General features: G+C 46.1%; 1 protein-coding gene across 1 annotated transcript in view; it reads left to right on the forward strand.

The window, feature by feature from the left end:
* The window catches only part of MGMT (O-6-methylguanine-DNA methyltransferase), a 141,143-nt gene that overhangs the window by 96,333 nt on the left and 17,310 nt on the right, over window positions 1-27,500 (forward strand). Inside the window, exon 4 of the mRNA XM_084210056.1 lies at window positions 11,740-11,897. Within this exon, the coding sequence (XP_084066182.1) occupies window positions 11,740-11,897 (158 nt within the window). The remainder of the gene's footprint in view (window positions 1-11,739; window positions 11,898-27,500) is intronic.

A 27,500-nucleotide genomic window follows, 5' to 3' on the forward strand; every position in this document is an offset into this window, starting at 1 on the left:
ATATTTCTGATTAAAACAATTAAAGTTTTCATTCCATTTGTTTATGGCAGTATTAGTAATCTGGAAAAGAGATTTGCAATAATAAGAATGTACATTTTTTTTCTTACTGTTAAGGGCTTTATTACTCTGTCCTTGCCAGAAAGCGCATTTTAAGAGCTTGGATTCAAAATTAAATATGACCTCAGTGTTTTAAAATACAATTACAATAACTATCCATTTAGTAGGGTTTTTTCTTTTACTTTTGACATATGGTCAATATACTTATGCCAGTTATTAAAGACATTATTTTTTGCTATGCTAACTATTTAACATATTGCAGCTGCCATGGTAAACACAGGCTGGTGACAAGGGACACTGAGGAGGAGCATTACACGAACTCCTCCTTAGGTTAAATTGCTGGAGTGTCTCTACATAGGTAAAGAAAAAAATCCACCACATCTGATAAGAGAAATTTATATTATTTATATGGAACAGAACAAACCAATTTACAAGAAAGGCACTTAAGTGGGGAGCTTATTTATTAATGAGTGTAGTACACAAGCTAATGGGGTTGTAATGCAGATGCACCTAAAGCTCTGAGGACAGCGGTCTCCAGGCACTCTGCTGCAGAGAGAGGAGGGAAAGCAGGCTGGGAAAATACTCCTGCCCCATTCCAGATGGAGTTCTGTCGAGTAGTTTTGTCTGTCTTGTCTTAGCAGGGTGGTCTGTCCCCAGCTCTCCCATCACAGGGAGTTTTGGAGTAGGAATGAGATAGGACAAGAGGGGTGGGATGAATGGGAAAGGCTTTGAGCTGAAGGAGGATGGATTTTGAGATGTGAGGAAGGAATTCCTGGCTGGGAGGGTGGGCAGCCCTGGCACAGGGTGCCCAGAGCAGCTGGGGCTGCCCCTGGATCCCTGGCAGTGCCCAAGGCCAGGCTGGACACTGGGGCTGGAGCAGCTGGGACAGGGGAAGGTGTCCCTGCCATGGCAGGGTGGGAATGGATGAGCTTTAACATCCCTTCCTACCCAAACCCTTCCAGGATTCTGATGTGGCTGTAAATCCTTTGATGGGTGGGAATGGGGTGGGAATGGATGAGCTTTAACATCCCTTCCTACCCAAACCCTTCCAGGATTCTGATGTGGCTGTAAATCCTTTGGTCCCCCTTTGTCCTGTGCAAGGAGGTTCAGGTGTGATTTTAAGGTCACAGCAGCTCAGCCCCCCAGGGCAGCACCTCTGAAGTTCCAAAGCTCCTGGATCATGCAATGAGGCATTCCCCTGGGATCCCGAGATTTGTGGGAAGATAGGAGAAGCAAGAGGCATGCTGTGGCCAGGCTGGTCCATGAAGGGCAGAGTGTGTTTAAATAACAGTTCCTATGCTCAGCCTTTAACAAGCTCCTTCTGAGGTGGCAGTTTATAGACTCTTATTTCAGTTAATTATAACAGCACTTTTTGAAACAGTATTTTTATTGGTTTTATTGATGTGCCCTGCTGGCTTTCCAATCCAGTATTGGGTCCTGCTTGGTTACCTGAGAGAAAAGCTTTTCCTCCTGGATGCAGAGGATGCAGGGATGGCCTGTGGCAGGGGAGGGCTCTCTTGGTACCTGCAGGAGGGCCCCTCCTGCCAGAGCCTGCCCAGAGTGACCCAGGCACTGTGGGGTGTTGGGAAGAACAAACTGCACGTCAGTCTGATCCAAATGACGGAAATACTCTTTATTCTTTGTTCTCCTCACTGTTGTGTTTTTGTGGTTGAGGCCAAATTGGTAGGAGGTACAGCCAGTTCTTGGCTGGGTGATGCCATTTTGGGAGAGATCCTGCTGATGTGTGTGGTAGCAACCCCAAAGCCCTGCAGAAAGGCTTTGGAGGTCTCTGTTAACGATGCTGTTTTAATTGGGATATATTCATTTTTCTGAGGTGCTCTAAGGTGTCCCCAGAGTCTTGTGTTCTCCAGGTGAACAGTCCCAGCTCTCCCAGCCTGACTCCAGAGCAGAGGGGCTCCTGGAGCATCTTTGTGGCCTCTGGACTCACTTCAGCAGGAGATGCTCAGGGGTCACAGACTTTACACCCACACTGGGAACTCGCTTTGAAAAACGTCCTGGCAAGTCGAATTCTTAAGAGGTTCCTGATTTATCTGTATCTTAATTCATTTTAATAGGCTGGAGGATCTGCAGGTGCTGTTGATTATAATTCTCAGCGCTCACTGTCATCTGGAATTCATGCACTGACGCACGTCAAGGTGGACATCCAAAGTCAGGGCCCAGTTCCAATAATTCAGCCTTAAGTTTTTGTCCTTCAGTGTCCCCGTGCACCAGATCAGAGACCTGGGTCTTGCACTGTAAGGGTTGTAATGTGTATTTTTACTCCCTTAGGCTTGGTGGATTTTTTTTTTTTTTAATCCATGCATAATTGGGATTATATCTATCTGAGAAATGTAGCAAAAAATGTAAATTTGCCTTCAGATACCAGTTAGCAATTGGGTTATCACTGCAAGGCAGGGTGCTGAGTAGGCCTGGTGGGTTTGTGGCCATTGCAGAGGGCTGGGGGTGGTGGTGAATCCCCAAAACCAGCATTGCAGAGTGCTAGGGATGGGGATGCTGAGGAATCCCCAAAACCAGAATTGCAGAGTGCTGGGGATGGTGATGGTGAAGGATCCCCAAAATCAGCACAGTAGAAGGCTGGGGGTGGTGGTGGTGGTGGGTGCCAGAAGCAGCACAGCAGAGGGTTGGTGATGGTGGTGGATCCCCAAAAGCAGCACAGCAGAGGGCTGGGGATGGTGGTGGATCCCCAGAAGCAGCACAGCAGAGGGTTGGTGATGGTGGTGGATCCCCAGAAGCAGCACAGCAGAGGGTTGGTGATGGTGGTGGATCCCCAGAAGCAGCACAGCAGAGGGCTGGGGTGGTGGTGGTGGTGGATCCCAAAAGCAGCACAGCAGAGGGTTGGTGGTGGTGGTGGATCCCCAGAAGCAGCACAGCAGAGGGTTGGTGATGGTGGTGGATCCCAAAAGCAGCACAGCAGAGGGCTGGGGTGGTGGATCCCCAGAAGCAGCACAGCAGAGGGGTGGTGATGGTGGTGGATCCCCAGAAGCAGCACAGCAGAGGGTTGGGGTGGTGGTGGATCCCCAGAAGCAGCACAGCAGAGGGGTGGTGATGGTGGTGGATCCCCAGAAGCAGCACAGCAGAGGGCTGGGGTGGTGGTGGATCCCCAGAAGCAGCACAGCAGAGGGGTGGTGATGGTGGTGGATCCCAGAAGCAGCACAGCAGAGGGCTGGTGATGGTGGTGGATCCCCAGAAGCAGCACAGCAGAGGGGTGGTGATGGTGGTGGATCCCCAGAAGCAGCAGGGACGGCGGCGCAGCGCGGGGAAGGCGGTGTGCGGTTTGAGGGTCCCCTGCAGCCAGCCCTAACACAGTTAATTGCCTGTGATAAAACCGACCTCCCAGGTCTGATGGGAGACTTCTTTTATATAAGAAAAAATGTTTTGTAACAATTTCTTGTAAGTGCTAAAATTAACCGACTTTCTTTTAACCTAATTAAAGCTGGAGCTGATGATATCACCTATGCTTAATGTTGCCGAACATCTCGGGCAGAGTGTGCTGCGCTTGGAACTTGGCTCCAGCTCTGCTTCCTGCTTTAAAACATTTAATGTGAAGCATCTGCTCGGTTGTTGCTGGTGCAGGGTGTGCTCCATCTCCCCCGTTCTCAATCTAGAACAGGGTGGTCCTTCCCAGCACGGAAGAGGCACAGAAAATGGGCTTTTTTTGTCTTTTCGGCAAATTCTCCGGTCGTTCTGCTGCCAAAGCTGCTCATCTGAAACGGAAATGTTTGTGAAGAGGTCACTCTGATATTAGGGATATTTGTGCTCTCTCAGTAGGGCCCAGCTGTTGGTGTTTGAAGGGTTTCATTGATGGAGGGGAGTGGATCTCTCTGGGGAAGGTCTCTGAGCTGACAGAACTCCCAGTGCTGATGAGCTCCAGAGCTGACTGTGATTGTCTTGGCCCGGATGATTCCTGCTAACACAGAGGGGTACAAACGTGCAGGATGAAATCTGGAGTCAGGAATTAGTCTGGAAAAGCTGTGGGTGGGAAACAGGAAGAAAGCAGCGCTGGAATGGGTGGCCAGTGTGGAGGTGGAGCAGGAAATCTTCAGCAGAGCAGTAAGGTCAGACTGAGAGTCCAGAGATGGTCCAGACCCCGTGAGGCCAGCAGGGTGATGGTGGCCAGCATGGGAAAAGGGCAGAACTTCAAAGGTGGGCTAAGGACTGTGCACAGGAGTGAGGGGCAAAGGGGAATGGCTTCTGACTGCCAAAGGGAAGATGGAATACTGGGGAGAAATTCTTCCTGTGAGGATGGTGAGGCCACGGCACAGAGCAGCTGTGGCTGCCCCTGCATCCCTGGAAGTGTCGAAGGCCAGGCTGGACACTGGTGTTTGGAGCAGCCTGGGACAGGGGAAGGTGTCCCTGCCATGGCAGGGCTAGAACAAGATTTTGTTCAATGTCCCTTCCAACCCCAAGCAGTCTGGGATGGAGGGAAGGAAGGTGGCATGGAGCAGACAGCAAAGGGCACTGGGAGGCACAGGGGGAGATTGAGGTGGCTGAAGAACCAGAACTTGCTGGTTGTCCTTCCACCTGGCTGTTGCTTTGACAGAGATCTTTGTTCCTAATGGCACTGAGTGCTGTGAAAACACAAGAAATGCTCAGGGAAAGGGAGCCAAGCCCACACACACAGAGCATTGTTTTCCTTGGATGTGTTTCAGGTGTTCTCGGGAAGTCACCGCCGTGGTCTCGCAGTGCCACATCCCAGGGCAGGATCTTGTTTGAAATCTGTGTCTCCCTGTATAGGATTCCAATCAAAACTTTAATGGTCCAGGGCAGTGAGTAGCATTTAATGACCTTCAGTGCTATCACTTGAGTCTTTTGGGCATTGACATTGATTTTCCTTATCTTGGCATGTGAAGACAGGAGTCTCACTCCATCCTTTGAACTGTTTGCTGGTGCACACCAGGAGCAGGGAATAAGCAGGGAGCAGCTTTGCAGGGATCATGGGCTTGGGCAAGCCCAGTTTGCCCCCCAAATTTAATATCAATAATTTTAGAAGTCGGAGAAAAAATGACACTATTTGGATATCTTTGTATTTACTCAAGAGGCGTGTTTATTTATTACTTAGTGTATCAATAATTTAATGTGATTAATTTAATGTGATTAATTAGAATTTATTTGTTATATTATTTATTTGGAATTTAAATTGTGTATATGATACTCAGATCTCTGTGCAGGTGCTTCTTTCCCAGGGTTAAAGAGAGGATGCAGAATTTCTCACCAGTTAGATCTGTAACAACTTGCATCCTCCAGAACAGATAAAAACAGAATAAGGAAAACATTGCACAGGTTGTACGACAAGGACTGAGTCTGACTCAGCTCTGATTTCTTGTGTTCTTCCCTAAATGCATCAATTTTTTCTTAATAGGCCTTACCAGGAGCAGTGTCGGGGCTGTTCGACAGGAACTGGGGGTTATTGCTGTTTATTGCTGCTCTCATCCCTTTTTTAATCTCTCCCTCCCATCATAGAGCCACTTCATTTATAAGCAGCTAAATTAAACTATGTCAGGATGTGCTTGGCCATGAATTTTAAACCTAAAAAGGCACTTTGTTCATTGGTTCAGTTGTGGGGAAGAAATGCAGCAGAGCCACCCAGCTATTTGAACTCTTGATTTGCCACATTTACAATATTAATAACACTGTTTCCAGAAGTTGTCACATCAAGTAAAAGATCTTCATTCCGGGCTGTCTTTTGGGGCCAAATCGAGACTGGATGCATGCATTTAATAAATTGTAGTCTCAAGTAGTCATTTTGGTAAATAATTAGCTCGGGTGGAAGAATAAGTTAGCATATTGTATGCATCTAATGCTGCAAATGTACACCCAGCAAACTTTGCTATTAATCAACAGTCAAGCACTGTAAGTTGGGTCTCATACATAATGAATTGTCCTGAAACCTCCTGGGCTTCATTGATAGAAAAATAAGAGAAAACACCAGTGTAGTAAGCTTTGGAATAAAATTTAACGAGATTGCTCTGCATCCCGTAATCGGTCTGGAGTCATTAGAGACCAGATAATTCAGCTGCAGTTTTGGGGTGGCTTTAGCCTTCATCTATCAAAGAAAGGCTGCTTAAATGACATTTAGGTGTGGATAAAATACATTTTTAGTTAATTTCACAATGAAGGCTCCCGTAAAAATGTCAACTCGCTCTGTGTTGTTGTGGAACAAATAATGCTGCCTCACTAAGCCCCATTTTAATGTTAATTTTTGTGTGCTAATCATCACTGATCCTTCCATTTGAAAGGTAACACAGCAGCTATTTCTCTAAAAGAAAATTAGTTTGGAAAGATAAGCACAGATCTATGTAATTGTAAGGAAAGGACAGCCTTCAGTTTTCAGATAGTGCCACTTTATTCTGTTATGAATTCAGGTGTGAGAGAGTTATGTGACAACTTGTCTTCAGTCATTTGCTGATCAAACAAAAAATGCCATTTAAAAACCAATAATTTTTAAATTATTCTGGCCTTTTATATGTATTTCATGGCAAGAGTTACCATTCAGTTCCTAGTGACTTCTGCAAATGTAAAAATTTACTCTGTTATTAACTATTTTGCATATCTATATAGATACATATCTATATATCTGTATATCTATAGAGATTTATATCTAAAACTTATATAAATATTAAGAATTATCTACACTCATGGAGCTCTGTACCAGCAGTCACCAGGGTCTTCACACCAGTGGTGAAGAAAACCACAAAAAAACCCACAACAAAATAAAAATAAAAATATGGCAAAACTGCAAAAGGACAAAATTTTAAATTATGAAACATTACCAAAAAATTAAAAATTAAAAATTTAGAATTAATAATGTGATCTGAGTCTCCCCACATTATCAATGGCACTTTGTTGACTCCAGGCTAGGAGGAGTTGCAACCTTTATTTAGTTGAGCTTTTTTCATTTCTGTCTTAAACAAAAAAAAAAGAAAAAAAACCACTGAAAATTTCAAAATTGATGTAAAGGTGTCTCTTCACTGGCTCAGTTTCTAAAGCTCTCCTTAGGCAAACCACTGGAAGGTGAGCTGGTTTTCCAGGGATGAAACACTCAGGTGTGTGTGGCTACAGGCAGTGGAATTGGGATTTTGGATGTTACACTCAACCAATCAGTTGTATTTAAAATACACAAATATTTTACAAATAGACATCTATTTTATAAATGTGTTATGGGAGCTGCTAGGACATTCTCCTGGTATTTATTTCTGCTAAGGAAGCTGCCAGCTCCTGGCTTTGCCCCAGGGAACGTGCCAGCAGAGTCGGGTTACAGCCCCTTCCTTTCGGCACAGCCCAAGGTCCACCTTGTTTCCCTGAAGTTTCTGAAGGAGGAGGAAAAAGCAGCTCAGAAATCAATAGTGAGCATCCTGCCCCTTCAGGACACGGCTTCTCCCAGCATTTCTCTGGTTCCCACCCTGGCTGAGCTGTTTGGGATGATCCCAAAGCCAATCCGCTGCTGACATGTTTATTTTGGAAGCGCCTTAGAAACTTCCAGTTCTTGGCAGTGCCTTTGGAAGGAGCCTGTTAAACTGAAACAGGTGCTGCTGCTTTCCTCCTCCTCTGCTGGAAGCAGCTCTTCCTTCCTTTCATGCCAGGCAGAGGTGAGGAGGGAGGGGATGGAGCTTTGGGAAGGCTCCTCTCGGCCCTGGGGATGCAGGATCCTGCTGCCCCCCAGCTCGGGCAGGCTCTGGGAAGGGCTGGAATGGAGAGGGATGGGCAGGATAGCAGGGGAGTGGTGTCCCAGGACCTCTGGCTGATCTGAGTCACCCCCAGAAAAGTCACAGAGTCTCTTTTCCCAGCCTGGTGCTCCAAGAAGGAGTCAGGGCTCTTCAGTTCTCACTCTCAAGGGTGTTCATTGTTCCTTATCTATAAAATTCTTTCTCCTGTCCAGCTGAGTCCGTTCAGCAGGACAGACAGACACACTCTGCCTGCCCTGGGGCAGTGTTATCTCTTTATACTAAAAACTCTGTGTACAATATTTACCATAACTTCCCAATGCCCATCACCTGTGTCAGACAGTGAGCTTCTACCTTAAACCAATCCAGAAGTGCCACCATCACAGCAGAGGGTGGAGGCCAGGAAGAAGAAGGGGAAAGGCAGGACATGCCCAGATCCTCCATCTTGCCCCCTGAATCCCCATCCTAGAAACCCCAAAATCCACTTTTTCACCCTGTGATAAATTCACTGTCATTCCACTTAATTTGTCGTGGCAACAATATTGATGTGGTTTAAAAAGATGTTTCTCATGATTCCAGCCCCACTAAAAAAAAAAAAAAAAAAAGCATTGGTACTTTTTAAGGAAAAATTTAAAAATTCTCCAGGGTGAAAACAAAGCAGTCAGATTTCTTACATATTTTGTTTAGGGTTTGGGTTTTTTTATTTTTCAATGAACACACATTATTTTCCTGTATAAAAGTCAAATTGCATCTTGTTGATCACGAGTTTAAGACTTAAACTTTCCATAGGCAAAGCAGTGAAAGGCCACTTTGGCCACCACCCTGTGTGCTGCTGGTGCCTCTGTGATCCTTTCCTGGGGATCACCCAGGGCAGGACAGCAAGAAAGGCTCTTTTTTCTCCTTCATTCCCAAAGTTTAGGCCCAGGTAGTTCATATGACTCTCAGGTGTGTGTTTTTCTCTAAATTTCAACTTGTTCCTGTCCATCTTGACTCAGAGGAGCTCAAAGATCCATGCCTGGAGTAGGGAGTTGAGAAACCTTCCAAGAAATCCGACCCTGAGCAGAGGGATTTCCTTCCAGGAGGGAATTTCCCATGATGTAACTCCTCTGCTCTCCTTACCAATGTTTTGAGACCACTTGGACTCTGCTCTTTGAAAGGTACTCAAGGCTTTGAAGCCTGAGAAAATCCTTCAAAAGGCAGCTGGTGTTTTCAGGGGGACATTTAATGCCAGGGCAGTGTGTGGAAGTTCTGCTATGCAAGTTTGGAGAGGGAAGGGGAGGAGGGAAGGGCAGGGAGGGGAGGAGGGCCAGCAGAAGACACCCATGCATGAGTTATGTGCCTTCTTTTTCTCTATTAAAGCTGTCAAATTCCCAGGAAGAGCTGTTGCCAAGCAAAATTAATGTCAAGGCTTTCCTTTCTTTTTTTCAACTCCCTGCCAGTTTGAAGCTCTGGCTGTGTGTGTTGGCACATGGAGTCTGTGTCCTGCAGGAAAAGAAGTCAGTGCATTCCTGGAGAGCCAATTCATTCCTGCCTTGCACAGCCTTCCCTTTCCTGGCCATGGAGGTGGCAGGTGGGAAAGCCTCTGGTGTTGAATTGCTGGGAGAATGGCCCCACCAAAACATCTGGAGATGTTCAGCAGTGGCAGGGCACTGCCATTGAAAGCAGCAATTAAACATAAAATTAAAAATCAATTCTCTCCAAACACTCCTGCCAGGGAGCACCTGGAGAAGTGAGGAAGGTGTGTGTGATGGTTTGGCTTGGAATGGGACCCCAAATCCCACCCAGTGCCACCCAGCTATGGCAGGGACACCTTCCCCTGTCCCAGTGCCACCCTGCCATGGCAGGGACACCTTCCCCTGTCCCAGTGCCACCCCAGCCATGGCAGGGACACCTTCCCCTGTCCCAGTGCCACCCTGCCATGGCAGGGACACCTTCCCCTGTCCCAGCTGCTCCAGCCCCAGTGTCCAGCCTGGCCTTGGGCACTGCCAGGGATGCAGGGGCAGCCCCAGCTGCTCTGGGAATTCCATCCCAGCCCCTCCCCACCCTGCCAGAGAACAATTCCCAATTCCCAACATCCCATCCATCCCTGCCCTCTGGCACTGGGAGCCATTCCCTGGCTCCTGTCCCTCCATCCCTTGTCCCCAGTCCCTCTCCAGCTCTCCTGGAGCCCCTCCAGGCCCTGGCAGGTGCTTCCAGAGTCTCCCTGGCTGCTCCCCACTTCTTTTGGGGGTGACTGGTGCTGGTTGGGTGCCCTTGGACACAGACCCAGAGCTGCTGCTCCCAGAGCTGTGGGGAGTTGGAGTTTTTCTGTTTTATTGGTGGCATTACAGCCCAAATGATTTCCAGACTCCCAAGAATGGGAAGCAGGATGATGTGAAAAACACCAGGAGCCCGTAGCTGTGAGCACTCTTGGTGCTCTTCTGGATAAATGGAGCAGAAAAGTCTCCCCACTTCTGTGCCAGGTTTGAGGAGCTGTTGCCATTATATTCTCTCATTATTATTTTGTTGTAGCTCTAACAGTTCATAGTAAAACAGGGCCACATTCTGCTGTGGTGTACCTGTGTGAAATAATGGATTATCCACGGTGCTGGGAGCTTGACTTGAAGTCCATGCTGTGGGGATTTGTGCTCAAACATTCATGCATGGATTCTCATACTTTTTCTTTAAGCAAAGATATTATTGATCAGAAAAACAGCATAAAGTAGACACCAGGTTTAAAAGGCAACTTGATCCTACTTCACGTGCATAAAGGAAAGTCAAAAGCATCAATTTGATAAATAAATGGAAAGATAAATAAAATTGCACTTAACTCCTACCAAGCTGGATTTTTATGGGAATTTCGGGAATTATTTGGGGAATTTTTGTGGATTTTTTGGGGAATTTCAGGGATTATCTTTTGTAATTTTGGGAATTTCAGGGATTATTTTGGAAATTATTTTGGGAATTCTGGGGAATTTTTTTTAATTTTGAGAATTATTTTGGGCATTTGGGGGATTTTTTTTTTTGGTGGGGGGGATTATTTTGGGAATCTTGGGGTTTATGTGGATGTGAGCAGATTGCTGGCAGGGGTTGCTGTTCTGGCCATCCCCCTGGATGTTGTCTCCATCATTTCTCACGGATGCACTGTGTTTGCTGCTGTCCTCACACAGGTCTCTGCAGTTCTGAGAGACCCCCCCATCACACCCCAGCCTTGGGAAGCACCAGGAGAGCCCCCCCAGCCCCTTCCCAGCACTGCTGGGCACCTCTGGAAGCATCCAGCTTGGAGAGCACAGCTGGATACAGATCCAGGGCTCCCTTTTGCACTGCTCCCATCACTCTGCTTTGGAAAGAAATAAGGAGCAGGGGAAGAAGCCCATTTTTATTTACAGGTGCTTTCTGTTGGCTCACTTTGCTCCTCAGCCCCTGCAAGCACGAGCTGCCACTGAAAATCAAATGAATTCTCAATTGCTTCCTTCCAATTCAATCAGGGGAGGGAAGCAGAGACCTGCCAGGGCGCTGGAGGAAGGGAGAGCTGCTTCCTTCCCTCCTTCCCCAGGGATGGCCTGGGGACAGGGGACTGTGCCCCCAGGGAGCACGGAGGAGCAGCCTGACCCCCCTCCCTCCTGGGAGCACGGGGATGTGCCCCCACCACGGTTTGGGGTGTCCCTGCTGCCTGACACTTCCCACACGGCTGTTCCCTCCTGGCTGGGTGCTCTTACAGGTGTTCCTAGCCCTGGGCCAGCCTGCTTTGTGGGGTGATGAGGGTGAGGTTTTGTTACTGCTCTGAGGGATGCCCTCACTTTTCTGAGAAGAAAAAAGGTCTGCCTCCAGATGGAATGTTTGAGGTTTTTGTTTTGCTGATACAGAGCGTGAATACTCGGTTTTATCACAGCATCACAGAGTTGTTTTGCTTGGAAGGGACCTTCCAGCCCGTGTTGTTCACCCAGGGTTGTTCAGAGCCCTGTCCAGCCTGTTTTGGTCATTTTCACCGCTGTAACCTTGCCTTTCTGTGTCTCAGCAGGGCAGAGCCCTCACTGGCCTGCGAGGTGTGCCCGGGCGCCGAGGAGATGCCGGAGCCCCTGCGGCAGTGCACGGCCTGGCTGCGAGCCTACTTCTGTCAGCCAGGCGGCACCGAGAGCCTGCCCGTGCCGGCCCTGCACCACCCCCTGCTCCTGAGAGGTGAGTGACACCACCCCTGCTCCTGACAGGTCAGTGCCACCCTCCCTGTGCCAGCCTTCCACCACCCCCTGCTCCTGACAGGTCAGTGCCACCCTCCCTGTGCCAGCCTTCCACCACCCCCTGCTCCTGAGAGGTCAGTGCCACCCTCCCTGCTCCTGACAGGTCAGTGCCACCACCCCTGCTCCTGACAGGTCAGTGCCACCCTCCCTGTGCCAGCCTTCCTCCACCCCCTGCTCCTGACAGGTCAGTGCCACCCCTGCCCGTGCCAGCCTTCACCACCCCCTGCTCCAGAGAGGTCAGTGCCACCCTCCCTGCTCTCTGCCAGCAGCCCCTGGCCCCATCTCCCTCTCCTGGCCCTACAAAGGGACATGCTTCAGCTGCCAGCACTGACAGCTTGAGCTGAGAGCACACCTGGAGGGCTGTGAGCACACCTGGAGGGCTGAGAGCACACCTGGAGGGCTGTGAGCACACCTGGAGGGCTGTGAGCACACCTGGAGGGCTGAGAGCACACCTGGAGGGCTGTGAGTGCACTTGGAGGGCTGTGAGCACACCTGGAGGGCTGTGAGCACACCTGGAGGGCTGGGAGCACGCCTGGAGGGCTGGGAGCGCACCTGGAGGACTGGGAGCACACCTGGAGGGCTGGGAGCACACCTGGAGGGCTCTGAGCACACCTGGAGGGCTGGGAGCACACCTGGAGGGCTCTGAGCACACCTGGAGGGCTGGGAGCACACCTGGAGGGCTGTGAGCGCACCTGGAGGTCTCTGAGCACACCTGGAGGGCTGGGAGCACACCTGGAGGGCTGGGAGCACACCTGGAGGGCTGGGTGCACACCTGTGAGTGCTCTGTGAGCTGTGGCTACCTAAAGCAGCTTTTGGCCACCAAGAGGGGGGGTGAGGCTTTGACATCGCTCTCTAGAGCTCCCTGACAGGAGAGGGCAGCCAGGTCTGGCTCTGCTCCCAGGGAACGAGGGATAGGAGGAGTGGGAATGGCCTCACATGGCATCAGCAGAGCTTTGGGGTGGAGATTTGGGAGGATTTCTGCCTGGGAAGGGCTGCCCAGCCCCGGCACAGCTGCCCTGGCAGTGCTGGGGTGCCCATCCCTGGGGGCATTGAAAAGCCTTTGGATGTGGCACCTGGGGACAGGGGTGGCCTTGGCAGTGCTGGGGAGCCGCTGGAATTGATGGGCTCAGGGGGATTTTCCAGCCTGTGATTCCCTGATTCTGTGTCCCTGGCAGGAGAAAAGTGCCAGGGAAGCAGTCAGGGATGGGCTGGGTAAGGTCACTGTGGCTTTACTCCTCAAAGTGATCACAGAGAATATTTTTAACCAAGGAGCAGTGTTACCATGAAGCTGTTTATGAATTCAGATAAAAGCAACACCTGAGAAAAGTTCCTCCTCACCATTCCCCTTTTATGGACTGTGTTCCTGAAGGCTTCATAACAGAAATTGATCATTTGAAATGAAATGGGTCCCAATATCAATAATAATAATAATAATAATAATAATAATAATAATAATAATAATAATAATAATAAATAACCTCAGAAGTCTGATGTTTGCAGTGCCCTTGTTTGCAGTCCATCATTTCTGGGTGAATAAGGGAATCTCAGGATCTCTGAGCTTTGCACAGCAACTTTATTTCCATCAGCATCTTCTGCACTTGCTCTCCCATGTTTATGCACGTTCCCCAGTGCCAGATCTTTCACAGTCTAATTCCAGGGAGGTACTGAGGAATTTTTTTATTAGCTGGGGTAAAATGAAGTTGTGGAAACTTTGAGGTGGGGGTGAATGGGCAAAGCTGGTTAGGAAATATCACTGCTGCTGCTGTGCTCCTGCCACCTCCAAACAGCAGCAGGGGAATTCTGCCTCCCAGATTATCCATCAGAAATTATAAAATGTGAAATTTTACAAACAAAACATTAAAAAAATATATAAATAAAACATTTTTTTTCCTTTTCATTTGTTTTCCTAAATGGGATCCTGTATTCTCTTTAGCTTTGTGAATGAGATTCCTTGGTGTAAGCCCTGCTGATCTTCAGCTGCTGGTTTGAGTTTGTAGAAGACTTTGGTCCATCCCTGGGGCACAGCCTTCCTCTCAAACCTCTCAGGGCTGAACCCCAAAGCAGCAGCCAAAGATCAGCAGCGCTTACACCAAGGAATCTCATTCACAAAGCTAAAAAGAATTCAGGAGCCCATTCAGGAAAATAAATGAAAAAAAAATTAATGTCTTATTTGTATTTTTTTAATGTTTTGTTTGTAAAATTTAATGTTTTATAAGGCACAGAAGAAGTTTTAAAAGAGGAAAAATAATGATATTTGTTAAGAGGGAGCTTCTTGAGGGAAACAACCACCACCCTTGGGAGGGTCCTTCAGGAAAGTCCTTCAGCACCATCCCAGCTGAGAGCCCTGTGCAGGGCTGGGATGTGGGCATCACCCGAGGGTCCCTGCAGCTCCCTGGCCTTGTGAGGGTGGCACTGGTGCCACTGCCCACTGCCCCTGGGGTTTGGGTGTGCCCAGCTGGGCTGCAGGGCAGTGCTCTCATCTCAGCACATCCAGCTTGTTCAACTCAGCTCCCTCCTTTGCTCCTGGCCTGGCCCAGGGCTGTGTCTGTTTTACTGGGGGAGGGCTCCTGCATCATGGAAACATTAATGAGGAATTAATTGGCTCAAATCACAGCGACCTGAGAGCATCTCTGTTCTTCTGTCGCTTTCTCCTGCTAATGCTTCCATAAAACTGGAAAAGGAATGTGGAAATAGATGTGCAAAATTGGAAGGAACTGCTTTTAAAAGTTATTTAGGAGAAAGGTGATGTAAAAATCAAATTCTGATGGATTGCGCTTCAGTTTATCTGCACATCAGAATTGCAGTTTTGCTAAATTAGGAGTTTGGTATTTATTTGCTTTTACACATTTACATTTGAAAGTGCCTGCTCGTTTCTCCAGGCACTTAAAAACGCAGAACAAACATCAGTGAGAGCTGAGCAGCCAAAGCCAGAAAGGCTTTTTCTCATCCCTCTGATTTTCTTACGTTTCTGTTCAGCAGCAGCTTTCCAAGGGGCAGGGGAAGGTGTCCCTGCCCATGGCAGGGCTGGAACTGGATGAGCTTTCAGGTCCCTCCAACCCAAAGCAGGCTGGAATTCTGTGATTCCATGATCATCAAAACCTTTGGCCCTTGTTCCCCCCTTCCCTGTAAATGTGACCATGTGCAGTATTGCTCTTTGAGAGAGGATTCAAATTCCATCCTCAAGTGCTTTTGTAATCAGGACTGACTGTTGCTTAATTTCTTCCTAATCATTGCTTACATCAAATTTTATTTTATTTTTCTGCTCTAACTTTATCTGGGGACCAGAAGGGTTTTGGTTTTGCCAAAAAAACCCTTAAAAACATTCCTCATCTAACAAAAAAAAAAAGGGTAAAGTGCTTTTGGGATGAAACACTTCTCAAGTCATGGCCAGTTTCCTGCAGCTGCTTTTGAGCCAGTTTTGAAGACATGGTTCCTTGTGGGGAGAAAAATAGTGACAATCAACTCTGACATAACAAAAGCAGAGAGATTTGCAGATTCAGACAGTAGAGATGATCTGCTTTATATTCATTAAGAAATTCTATAAAAATTCAGCATCTGCTGTTTCAGTGGCTTCTATATCTTAAATTATTCTGAAGTGCCTTTAATTTTCTAAATTACTGTTAAACAGGGGAAATGTGTTTAAAAGCACTTAAAGTACAAAATCCAGCATTCCACTTGTACCTTGGCAAGGGTGGAATCTGAATCTTGAGGTAGGCAGGAGAGTCATGGAATCACAGAACCATTAGGGTTGGAAGAGACCTCTGAGGTCCTCCAGCCCAACCCTTCCAGCACCATGCTCACCACAGATCCGTGTCCCCAAGTGCCACATCCACCTGGTTTCTGAATATTGCCAGGGATGCTGACTCCACCACTGCCCTGGACAGACTGTGCCAGGGCTGGACAGCTTTTCCATGGAGAAATTTTCCCTAACCTCCACTCTAAACCTGCCTGGTCCAGTTTGAGGCCATTTCCCCAAATCCTGTCCCTTATTCCCTGGGAGCAGAGCCCGACCCCCGCCTGTCTCCCTGTCAGGGATTTGTGGAGAGGGAAAAGTCGGGTTTCCCAACACCTCCAGGACTTCTGCCCTTACTGGCTCTCCAGCTAATATGCAGCCAATATATTTATTTTCAAACATAATTGAAAATGTGGAGCATGATGTCACCAACATGTGTCATGGCCAGCATTCAGTGTGGAATTCCACTGAACACAGTCAGGTTTTCCCACTCCCCTGAGTGAGGCATCCCAGAAAAACCCCTGCACATTCCTAATGGGGATGATCCATTGCTCCTAACACAGCCTGGTCATTGGCTCCCTTCCTGTACAGAGGAGAGAACTGGGCTGGTGTTGGAGGGCTGGGCTGGGTCACTGGGGGTCTGGGACACGGGGAGGGTGACAGTGACTCGGCCACTCCTGAATGTCCCTTTGTGGAGCTGTGGCACAGGGGGGGCTGCAGTGGCACAGGGTGGCACAGGGTGGCTTTGCTGTGTGTGTGCAGTGGCACAGAGTGGCTGTGCTGTGTGTTTGCAGTGGCACAGGGGTGGCACAGGGGTGGCTGCAGAAGCAGGGTGGCACAGGGGTGGCACAGGGTGGCTGTGCTGTGTGTGTGCAGTGGCACAGGGGTGGCACAGGGGTGGCTGCAGAAGCAGGGTGGCACAGGGGTGGCACAGGGTGGCTGTGCTGTGTGTGTGCAGTGGCACAGGGGTGGCACAGGGGTGGCACAGGGTGGCTGTGCTGTGTGTTTGCAGTGGCAGGGTGGCACAGGGTGGCTGTGCTGTGTGTTTGCAGTGGCACTGGGTGGCACAGGGTGGCTGTGCTGTGTGTTTGCAGTGGCACAGGGGTGGCACAGAGTGGCACAGGGTGGCTGTGCTGTGTGTGTGCAGTGGCACAGAGTGGCACAGGGGTCGCACAGAGTGGCTGTGCTGTGTGCTTGCAGTGGCACAGAGTGGCACAGGGTGGCACAGGGGTGGCTGTGCTGTGTGTGTGCAGTAGCACTGGGTGGCACAGGGGTGGCACAGGGCTGGCTGTGCTGTGTGTTTGCAGTGGCACAGGGGTGGCACAGGCTGGCTGTGCTGTGTGTTTGCAGTGGCACAGAGTGGCACAGGGGTGGCACAGGCTGGCTGTGCTGGTGCTTGCAGACCAGATGGCTCATTAGAGCTCAGGACAGAGGAAATTGGAGGCAGGGCAGAGTTTTCCTGCGCCCTGTGACGAGCAGCAGCCCTGGGGTTCTGCTCCTTGCCTGTCCTCCCTGCATGAGCCCTTTGCATTCCTGGGGTGCAGTTCCTCAGTCCAGCTCAGTCCCCCTGTTCCCACCTGAGCTGTGAATTCCTGTGTCAGGCTGAGAGGTCTGGAAGAGGCACTAGGGGCATTGGTGGTTTTAAACTGAAGGAAGGTCAGTTTATGTTGGGTTTTGGGCAGGAATTGTTCCCTGGCAGGGTGGGCAGCCCTGGCACAGGGTGCCCAGAGCAGCTGGGGCTGCCCCTGGATCCCTGGCAGTGCCCAAGGCCAGGCTGGACACTGGGGCTGGAGCAGCCTGGGACAGTGGAAGGTGTCAGGAACATGATGAACTTCAGGGTCCCTTCCAGGCCAAACCATTCCATGATTCTGGCACGTTCCAAGCCAAAGGCAGAGCCCAGGAGGACCCAGGAGGAGCAGCTGAGGATGGAGAGCAGGGAGCAGAGCTGTGCAGCTGAAATCCCCCGTGCATGATGTAGGTTATTCATCCAAGAGGGGATATTGATGAACCTCCTCATGCATAATGGGAGCCTTCAAAGGAGCCGGGAGCCGCTCCATTCTCCCGCCCAGCTGACGGAGGCAGGCCTGTAATCAATAATTACCCTGTGATTTCTGCTCCTCCAGACACTGGCACTGCCCAGGGCTACTGGGAGCAGGGGAAGTGCCAGCTCTGGCATGAGGAACCTGCTCACTTTGTGTCACCCCCGTGGAGCTGGAGTCACCCCTGGACTTGCATCCCCTTGGGGCTGGGGGATGTCCCCCCTGGGAAGCTGCCATGGAGAAAAGCCTTCCATAACATCCTGAGTACTCTGCACCCTTCCAGGAGCTGCACTAGCACCTCTCTTTTACTCAGTTTGCACTTTCTAAACTATAAAAAACTCCCAGATTGCAGCAAATTAAGAAAGAAAAGTAATTTTTTCTGTGTTTTCTGTTTGGGACTCAGCAAAGGCCAGAGTATTTTTCTATTCTTTTTGTGGTCAGAATATTTAAATCACAAGATTGTGGGCTGGTAATTTGTCTGCTTCTGAGATGACAAATTCAACATTGTGCTTATATTTTAAAGGGATTTCAGGGGCTGTGCTGCTCACCCTAATTATGGTATCCTGAGAGTAAATTTTTCACACACACAATTTATCCATAGACTTTTTCAATATATAAAAATTATTTCAATAAGGGAAGCATTTCCATTACTAAAATGAATTACAGATCTCTTTTCCCTTCCTTTAAATTACAGTAAAAAATATTGCAAGAATAATTGACTTAGTTGAGATATTATCAAGTAAAGCTGGAAGGTTTGAATGTGCCAGTTTGTGGATAAACTGTCTGCAACTTTTGTGAATAAATATTTCCATGTCTCAAGCATGTGCATGTTCAGGTTCAGTGTATTTATGTATTTCAGTGACCTTTGTGTTCAGGTGTCATTAAGCTGAGATTTATGATCAGATTTTGCTTCAAGGAGCAGTCCCTGGGTCTTCCTTCCTTTATCTTAGAGATATAGATATAGATGATATAGATAGATATAGATATAGACATTTATAGACATTATACAGATATAGATATAGATATAGATATAGATATAGATATAGATATAGATATAGATAGATTAGATATAGATAGATAGACTTAGATATAGATTCTATAGATAGATGATATAGATATAGATTAGATATAGATATAGTTAGATATAAATAGATATAGATATAAATACATATATAGATACAGATATAGATATGATATAGATATATAGATATAGATATAGATATAGATATACAGATACAGATACAGACATAGATATAGTTAGATATAAATTAGTGATATAGATATAGATATATAGATATAGATATAAATTATATAGATATAGAGATATATAGAGATATAGATATAAATTATATAGATATAGAGATATATAGAGATATAGATATAAATTATATAGATATAGAGATATATAGAGATATAGATAGATATAGATATAAATTATATAGATATAGAGATATATAGAGATATATAGTTAGATATAGATATAGATACAGATATAGATATATAGATAAATAGATATAGATAGATATAAATTAGATATAGATATAGATATAGATATAGATATAGATAGATAGATAGATAGATAGATAGATAGATATAAATTAGATATAGATACAGATATTGATACAGATATAGATATATAGATATAGATATAGATATAGATTTTATAGATATAAAAGATGCAGATATATATTTATGGTTAAAGCATAACCATTGTTAATAAGAAGCAAATGCGGCCAACAGGGAAAGCAGGAGTTCCAGTGTCAGCTCTCCATGGTTCCCTTCTTTCCAGTAAAAATGGAAAATTCAGTTCATTTCTCTAGGAGAGTGGGAAGCCACCAGGTTACATCAACTACAGACATGGACAGGTGGGAGATGGGGCAGGAATTGTTCCCTGGGAGGGTGGGCAGGGGCTGGGATGGGATTCCCAGATTTTCTGGGGCTGCCCCTGGATGCCTGGCAGTGCCCAAGGCCAGGCTGGACACTGGGGCTGGAGCACCTGGGACAGGGGAGGTGTCCTTGTGTGGGGCTGGATGAGCTCTGAGGTCCCTCCAACCCCCCTCATGGGGCTCTGTATTTACACTTTGCAGTCTTGAGCTGCTCTGCTCACTTGCTGAGGAGGCAGGATTGGCCTCTCCTAGGCAAACACAAATTGTCATTTTTACCACTGATTTTTGCAGCAATTTGTGGAATTCTCTTACTTTGGTACTAGAGGTTCAATTCATTAAGGGAAAAAAAGGTTGATAAATGTCTCTGATTTTCCCTTTCTCAACCCTGCAGCTTCATCAGACATGCAAATACATTTCTATTTAGGCTTTTAGAAAGTGTTAAATATGAAATAATCTGCTCGAAAACGTTCATACTTCACATATCTGGACATGGCAGATTCAAGTGCAGAGAGCTGACAAGATTTCCTATTTCTGTCTGCCAACTCAAAATTCAAATTCCAGAGACTGGCATCTTCTTTTATTACCATTTCATGTGAGAGGAGTTTTGATAAGCAGAAAGTCACTGTTTTGTGAGACATTTAATGGATTTTTACAATCCAATACTTTCCTACCATTTTCTGCAAACAGAAATCAATCCTCTCCAACCTTCAAAAATGGAAACAGCAAAACCCCAAAATAGCCCAGTTACTTTTATACCTCTAATTCTTTTTCCAGCCCAGTTGGCCCATTGCTTTCTATCAACTATATGTATTTAAAAACAAAACTAAACAACAAAAAAAAATCAATACAAATGCATTCTGGACAGAAATATCTGCAGAATTCCTGACCCAATTCCTGTTGAATTCAGACCAGAATTCCCATAATTTCCTGTGGAAGCCTGTGTGGTTTTAAGTGTATCTTAAATACTTTTATTGAAGTTCATAGGGTAAATTGTCTGCCAGATGTGGCCCATGCAGGACAATTCAGGCCCTCTTAGGTGCAGATTTCCTTTTTGGCAGCACTGATTGCAGATGTTGATGGGGTTTTGGTGGAGCCTTTCAGGGTCACTGGTGTGACCTTGGAAGAGTCTAAGGATGGAGAGAGCAGCGTGTCTGTCCTGTCATGGGGAGAGCAGTGAAAGGGCCATCTATTTTTAAAAATAAATTTTAATTTATTTCTTCTAAAAATTAATTTTTAAAAAATTAATTGTATTTCCAGTAGGACAATCCTTTCTTGCCAGTATTCTTAACATTATTACAGGTAGGCCATAATTAGAATGAAGGAGCATTTTATAAATAGGGTTTTTTTAGGTAGAAGTGGGTTGAAGGTCCACAGCCAGTGTTCACCTCTGCAATGGCAATATTTTCACTTGTTCTCAGAGAATTTGAGGATATTCAATATTCAAGACTCTGAAACAGCTGCAGAGATGTGTGGATCTTATTATTCCAAATTTTTGAAATATTATCAAATTATTCCAAACTTCTGTTTGGAAAGAAAGGGTTTGTGTTTTGGTGATGGGGCACTGGGAAGGAATTCCTGGCTGTGAGGGTGGGGAGAGGCTGGGATGGAATTCCCAGCTGGAGCACCCTGGGACAGTGGGAGGCGTCCCTGCCATGGCAGAGGTGGCACTGATGGCTTTGAGGTCCCTTCCAACCCAAACCATTCCATGATTCCATGATAAATATTTCCACAGAACTGCAGTTGGACCAAAGTCAGGGCAGCTTCACTCTAAAATCAGCAGCTCTAAAAGCCACCTGCGTGTGAGGCTTCTTTATAAAGTGAATTTGCTCAAAATCACATCCCTTTTCTCCCCATGAAAAAAAAGGAACCAGTTGACCCTGATCTTAGAAACATTTTGACCAACCCGGTAACTTTTGACATTGCTGCTTGTAGATGAGATTTAGATTAAAAGGTAAGAACTGAAGGTGGAAAAACCCCACCAGTGTTGGAAAATGACTTTTTTTATCCAGAGTCGTGTGTTCATCTTCACCCAGAGCTCCAGACCTCAGCACCTGCTCTCATTGCAGACCTGTGAGGAATAAGTTTAATTTAATTCATTTTTCCTTTGATTTGTTGGCTGGCTCGCCACGCATGCAGCCCCACGTAACCTTTGCCCCCCTCCTTAATAAAAACCCATGCAATCAAGATAAAAGGAAAGGATTTTATAAATACAGCCTCCCACACCCGTTTTATTAATGAACTTTCAGGCAAGTTTACTTAAAACCCCTTATCGATAGGAAATACCATCAATACTCATATGCATTTAACCTGTTTGGTGTTTCAAAGGTAATGTGCTTAATGGGACTGTTACTATGGTGAGCACCTTGTTTCTAAGTAATATTGTTAATTTTTTTCAGGAAATGACAATATAGTGGCATTTCTGACAGCCTTTATGTTAGGGGCACACAAATAAATTTGTCTGAGGAAAAAAAATTCATCATAAAGGCATTTTTCTGCTTCTTGACCTAAGGATGCCCCTTTCTGACCCGTTTGCAAGATGTTTTGCCACATCTCCTGAGCAGTTTATTTGCTGACCATTTCCTTGTGGGGGAAACAAGGTCTCACTTAGCTGGAAAAACACACTCCTCACTAGAAATTTGCATCCCGCACTCCTCTCAGAATAAAATATGCAAGAACAACATAAATGGCACACTCCTTTTTCTCCTTTCTTTCTTTTTTCCCCATGAATTGGGCCTTTGATGTTCAAGAGGAGCAAGTATTAAAGGACATCCCTAGAAGGCTGTAGAAATTGTCCCTATTTATGACAAATGTAAAATAGTACAAATCTCGCTGAATGTGATGGTGTCATTAGTTTGTGAATCGCATCCTCGAAAATAACTGTGGAGGAGCCAAATCGGTTTAAAAGAAGATAACAAAATGGTTTAAGCTACTTAGGTTGAATGCCAATTATATTTTAATATTCAACTGAGCATATTTTACTAAGAAAAAAGGCAGCGTCGACGCATGCATAACTCATTGGCAGCGTCGACCAGCTGTGCCACTCTTCTCTTCGAATCACTTTGTGCATTTTAGTAGCATGGTAATTTAGTAGAGAACTACCTGAGTGATGGCATTTTCAATGAGCAGGTAATCTACAGAGAATTTTTATATGGTTATGAGTTCTGTGCTTCAGCCTGGCAACACAAAAATACATCAAGACCAATTACGGTATCAACTTTCAGCGTGATACCCTTGCCACGCAAGTGCATGTATTTCTGCCCCAGGCATTTCAAATTGCATCTAATTTGAAATCTTTGGGGTTTTAATTAAATTTCAGAATATATGGAATTCTTCATTAGTACCTGCTCTGAATAGCAGATTATACTTCTCTCAGTCTCTCGTTAAAGAAGTAGGCTGTGGTAAATAGCATGTTCAAGAACTGATCATTTGTGGTGCCTGGATATTGGGAACAGAAATAGTGAAATGCAAAATAATATCAAAAAGATTATTAGTCCAGTGAGGGACTCTTGATTTGTATTTTAATGGAATTTTACATTTCTCTTAATGATTTGCAAATTGTCCTCTGATTATAAGATGCATTAAGCTTTTCATTTTAATGGAGAGACACAGCCATTAGCAGAAATTTTTTTCTGTCTTCTTTTTAGAGTGCTTCCCTGCAGCAGATAAATATTGAAACCATTAACACCTTTTGATGTACTTTATAGTGCTGCAGCTTGGACCAATACATGAATGAACATCACCCTTTTATATTTCAGCACTTTGCTGGAAGCTCCTGGTTGTCGTTGCATGGGTGAACAATGACCGGAGCCCTGCGTTTGTTTCCTTATAATTAATGTTCCAAATGTTTCGGGGAACATCATTCATATTTAATGCCAAAAGAAGTAGTAAAGCCAACAAAAGTCGAGATCTGAAATGCAGATGGAGGGTGCTGTGACCTTAGCTCTGACCATCCTTCCAGGGAGGAGGGTTTGTTAGGGATCCGCGGTGGGCGAGAACACAACCGGCTCCTTTGTTGCGGGCTCCAGAATACACCAGCACTCTTCATTTGTCAATCTGAAAGTCAAATTTCCTCCTTGCTTTCAGCTTAACGTGAACCCTTAATGTTGTATAAACACGTTGTGCCTGTGCTGACTTCATTGGGTTTGGCAGGAGAGCACGGGATGAAGAGCAGCCTCTTCTTTATGGTGGCTTGTGAAGCATGAGGAGGATTTTCCTGATGCTGCAGGTTCATGTAAAACAACAGGGCTGTTGCATCAGGTAAATGTGTGACTATGAACTTTACCAACTGAAGGAAATCCCTGTAATATTCTTTAGAAGCTTTGGAAAATCAAATCATTCTTTAAGAGGTGCGGGACTGGGGTTTTTCCCCAACCCCACCTGCTCCTCACTCCCCAAATCACCCAAATTTCTGCCTGTGCCTTCACAGACTCCTCCTCTCCTGGCAGTTTACCTGTGAGCACTTCCTCCAAGCAAGGCACTGATTTTAGGCCTGCCTGTTAATTGAGCAAGCTCCAATCTGTGAAATCCCATCAGGGGTCACTGGTAGGACTGCTCCTGTGTTTGCTTCCAGGATGTCTGTTTAAATAATCTGGATCTCGGGAATTCCAGCTGCAGTTCATTTAAGCAGCGCTGTGTGATGGCACTGGGATCAGTCTGAGGCTGAGTGACTTCATGGCATCACACTTCACCTCTTCCCAGTTGTTTTGTTGGCTGCTTGAATAGATACTCCTTAAAAGAAAAAAAGAAAAAGCAAAAACACACCTTAACTTTGAGACTGAAGCCAGAAGATTCTGGGAATTATTTGCTGCTGCTGCAACATTCTTGGAAGGATGCTGTGAATTAGTGTTTGGAAAGTGCTGTGCACATCTTAGCTCCATCCATTAGGTATTTGTAAGTCAATAATAAATTAATACAAAAAAAAAAAAAATCAGTACTTTGATACTGACTTCATTTGTAGGCAGTGAGGAAATAGTTCCATTTTATTGCATTTAAGCACTTTAATGAGTATTATTTTTAACGTGCACATTTACAAAGGAACTTACAGAAAGCTGAAGAATTTGCTGTTCCTTTTTTAGCCCAGCGAGGATCTTACACTTTGTTCACGTAGTGCAGCACATTTGCATTGCATGTTTCATATATTAATTTTCTAGGCCAGGTTATCTTTGGCAACAGGATCTTCACAAAGCAACTGAGGGTGCAGATTTCGTGATCCAGAGTCCTTTGGGAGGGGATATTTGGGGCCGTGACGAAAAATGAAACGGTAAAAACACATCATCAGTGTAACTCTGAGTGGAATTCTAGAGGAAAAGCAATTCTGTGGGAAGCAGGGAAAATAGAAGGGAGATGCTGGGGCCCCCCAGCCTCCTCTGCCTTGCTGGAGGAGAACATCAGGGTACCTGTGCTGAGTACCCCAGTGGTGGCAAGTGTGGGCAAAGCTTTGCAGGGAATTAACGTTTCCTTTCTCCCAAATAGCCTGGTTGGTGTTGGCCTGTTCCCTGAGTGGGTATGAAATAGGTTTGTGGAGGTACTTGGGGGATGCAGGGGATTCCTTCTGGGTGAATATCTTGGATTGGAAGGGAATTTAAAGATCCTCCAGTTCCAAGTCTGTGTAACATTCCAAATATGTAGCACAAGATATTGCAGTGTGGGAGAAGAAATATCCCAGTTCTTGTAAGGTAATAAAACAAATTCCAGTTTGCAACATCAGTTTTACACAAGCTGATGTCAAAATTCGTGGATTTATTCCCCTTGCACAGAATCCCAGAATGGTTTGGGTGGGAGGGACCCCAAATCCCACCCAGTGCCACCCCAGCCATGGCAGGGACACCTTCCCCTGTCCCAGTGCCACCTGTGCCATGGCAGGGACACCTTCCCCTGTCCCAGCTGCTCCAGCCCCAGTGTCCAGTCTGGCCTTGGGCACTGCCAGGGATCCAGGGGCAGCCCCAGCTGCTCTGGGAATTCCAACCCAGCTCATCCCCACTCTGCCAGGGAACAATTCCCAGTTCCCAATATCCCACCCAGCCCTGCCCTCTGGCACTGGGAGCCATTCCCTGGGTCCTGGCACTTCCCCCCTTGTCCCTCTCCAGCCTCTCTTCCTTTTTCCTTTTTTCCTTTTTCCTTTTTTCGTTTTTTCCTTTTTTTTTTTTCATGGGAATGTGCTGGAGCCCTGCAATGATCACCAATAATCTTGTAGGACCTATCTATGCATTTTAGAGCCCATGTCTCACACTTCCTTCATGGTGGTTCTGGATTTTGTGTCCTGAGGTGGGATTTGAGGTTCTTGCTAAGGTTTGTCACTTTATTTCTCCAAATTTGCCCAGTTTGTGCTCAGTTTTGCTGCCCAGTTTTGCACTCCCAGGGGTAGTTGATGATCCTGACCAAGACCTCAAACCCAAGGTCCTGATGAGTTGGAAATTTTGGTGTTAGTGAGCTGAATTCATAGGGATGAGTTGGAAACTGTGCTTTATCAGGGCGTGTGAGCATTGAATCCTTTATCTACACTTTGTGTTTTGGATTCATTAATGTTGGAATGACACTTGCAGCACATCCATAAATCTGGGAGGAGGTTTCTGCAGATCCTCCCTCCTGGTTCCAGTCTGTGACCAGAGGGTCCTGCCTTCCCATCAGTGTAAGCAGGAAACTGCATTTATTCTGATTTATTTATTTATTTATTTATTTATTTATTTATTTATTTATTTATCAGCAAATCCTCGGATTTATTTAGGAGCTCTGGGCAGGTTTGGGTGTCTCAGTGACAGGGTGGGTCAGCCTGTGAGGCTGCTTTTCTGTTGAGCTCCAACAATGCAGAGTGAGCTAAATTCACTTTAATTTTTGTGATTTCCTCTGGAGAAGGAGAGCGATGACCTTCCTAGGGCTGGCAAAAACAAGAACTCCAATAAAGGGGGAGAAAAAGAGAGTAGAGGTGGGAGCAGGAGATGCATTCAGTGTACACCACCAGGGATTTCTGAATTTTGGGTCAGGTGCTGGCCACTGGTGACCTCCTGTCACACAGGGCCATGAGGGAGAGCAGTTCAAGCTCTGACTGCAAGGTGCAGCTGATGAGGAGGATTTCAAAGCTGCCCAGGTGAAGTTCTTGGTGAGTCCCAGCTCCCTGACAAAGAGAAATAGAGGCAAGTCCCTCATTTATTTCTATCTTGAATGGGGAAATAGAAATTTAATTTTCTGGCCCAGTCACTTAGAAATTGCAGCTGAGCTGGTGCGTGGTGTCTCTGGAAGGGCCATTCTGTGTCTGTTCCAGAACAGGAGGAAGGGTTGTGTAGCAGTAAATAATGATAAAATATGGCCAGTTCAGCTGAGTTTGCAGTGATAAGGCAGTGCTTGAGTTTCTCTGATCTGCAGGTCTCTTGTATTTATGTCTACAGCAGTTCCTATGTGGATTCCAAATGTCCATAAAGTCAGTAAAAGGTTATTTTTACCTACTTTGCACAATTTCCTGCTCCCAAAATTGATGTATTTGAAACAAAGCAAAAAATATTTGCTCCTGGAATGAGATTTTGAATGGGAAATGTTAGCCTGGAGAAGATTTCTGTCCCTGATCATTCAACCTGGAGTTAAGGCATTGTAGAAATATCAACAGGTCTTTGTTGGTGCCTCAGGTTTGAGTTGCAAATTTGGGATCTGTGTCTCAGTCTCTGCCTCCTCTCCACCTGCAGTGCCCAGGTAGGAGTTAAGACATCCCCAAAACAAAACTGTGAGTGTTTTGGTGTTTTGCTGATTTTAAGCCCCCTGAGTTCATATGGAGAATGATTTATGAAAGTCTTGCTGTTGGTAAGAACTTCTACATGAGGTGCTGCCAGGAAGTTAAAAGTACATAAAACCTGAATTTTCTATTAAAATAATAGTGTTAAAGAATTAGTGATTTTCAC

This window comes from Fringilla coelebs, assembly GCF_963513975.1.
Source record: "Fringilla coelebs genome assembly, chromosome: 8".
Taxonomy (NCBI): Eukaryota; Metazoa; Chordata; class Aves; order Passeriformes; family Fringillidae; genus Fringilla; species Fringilla coelebs.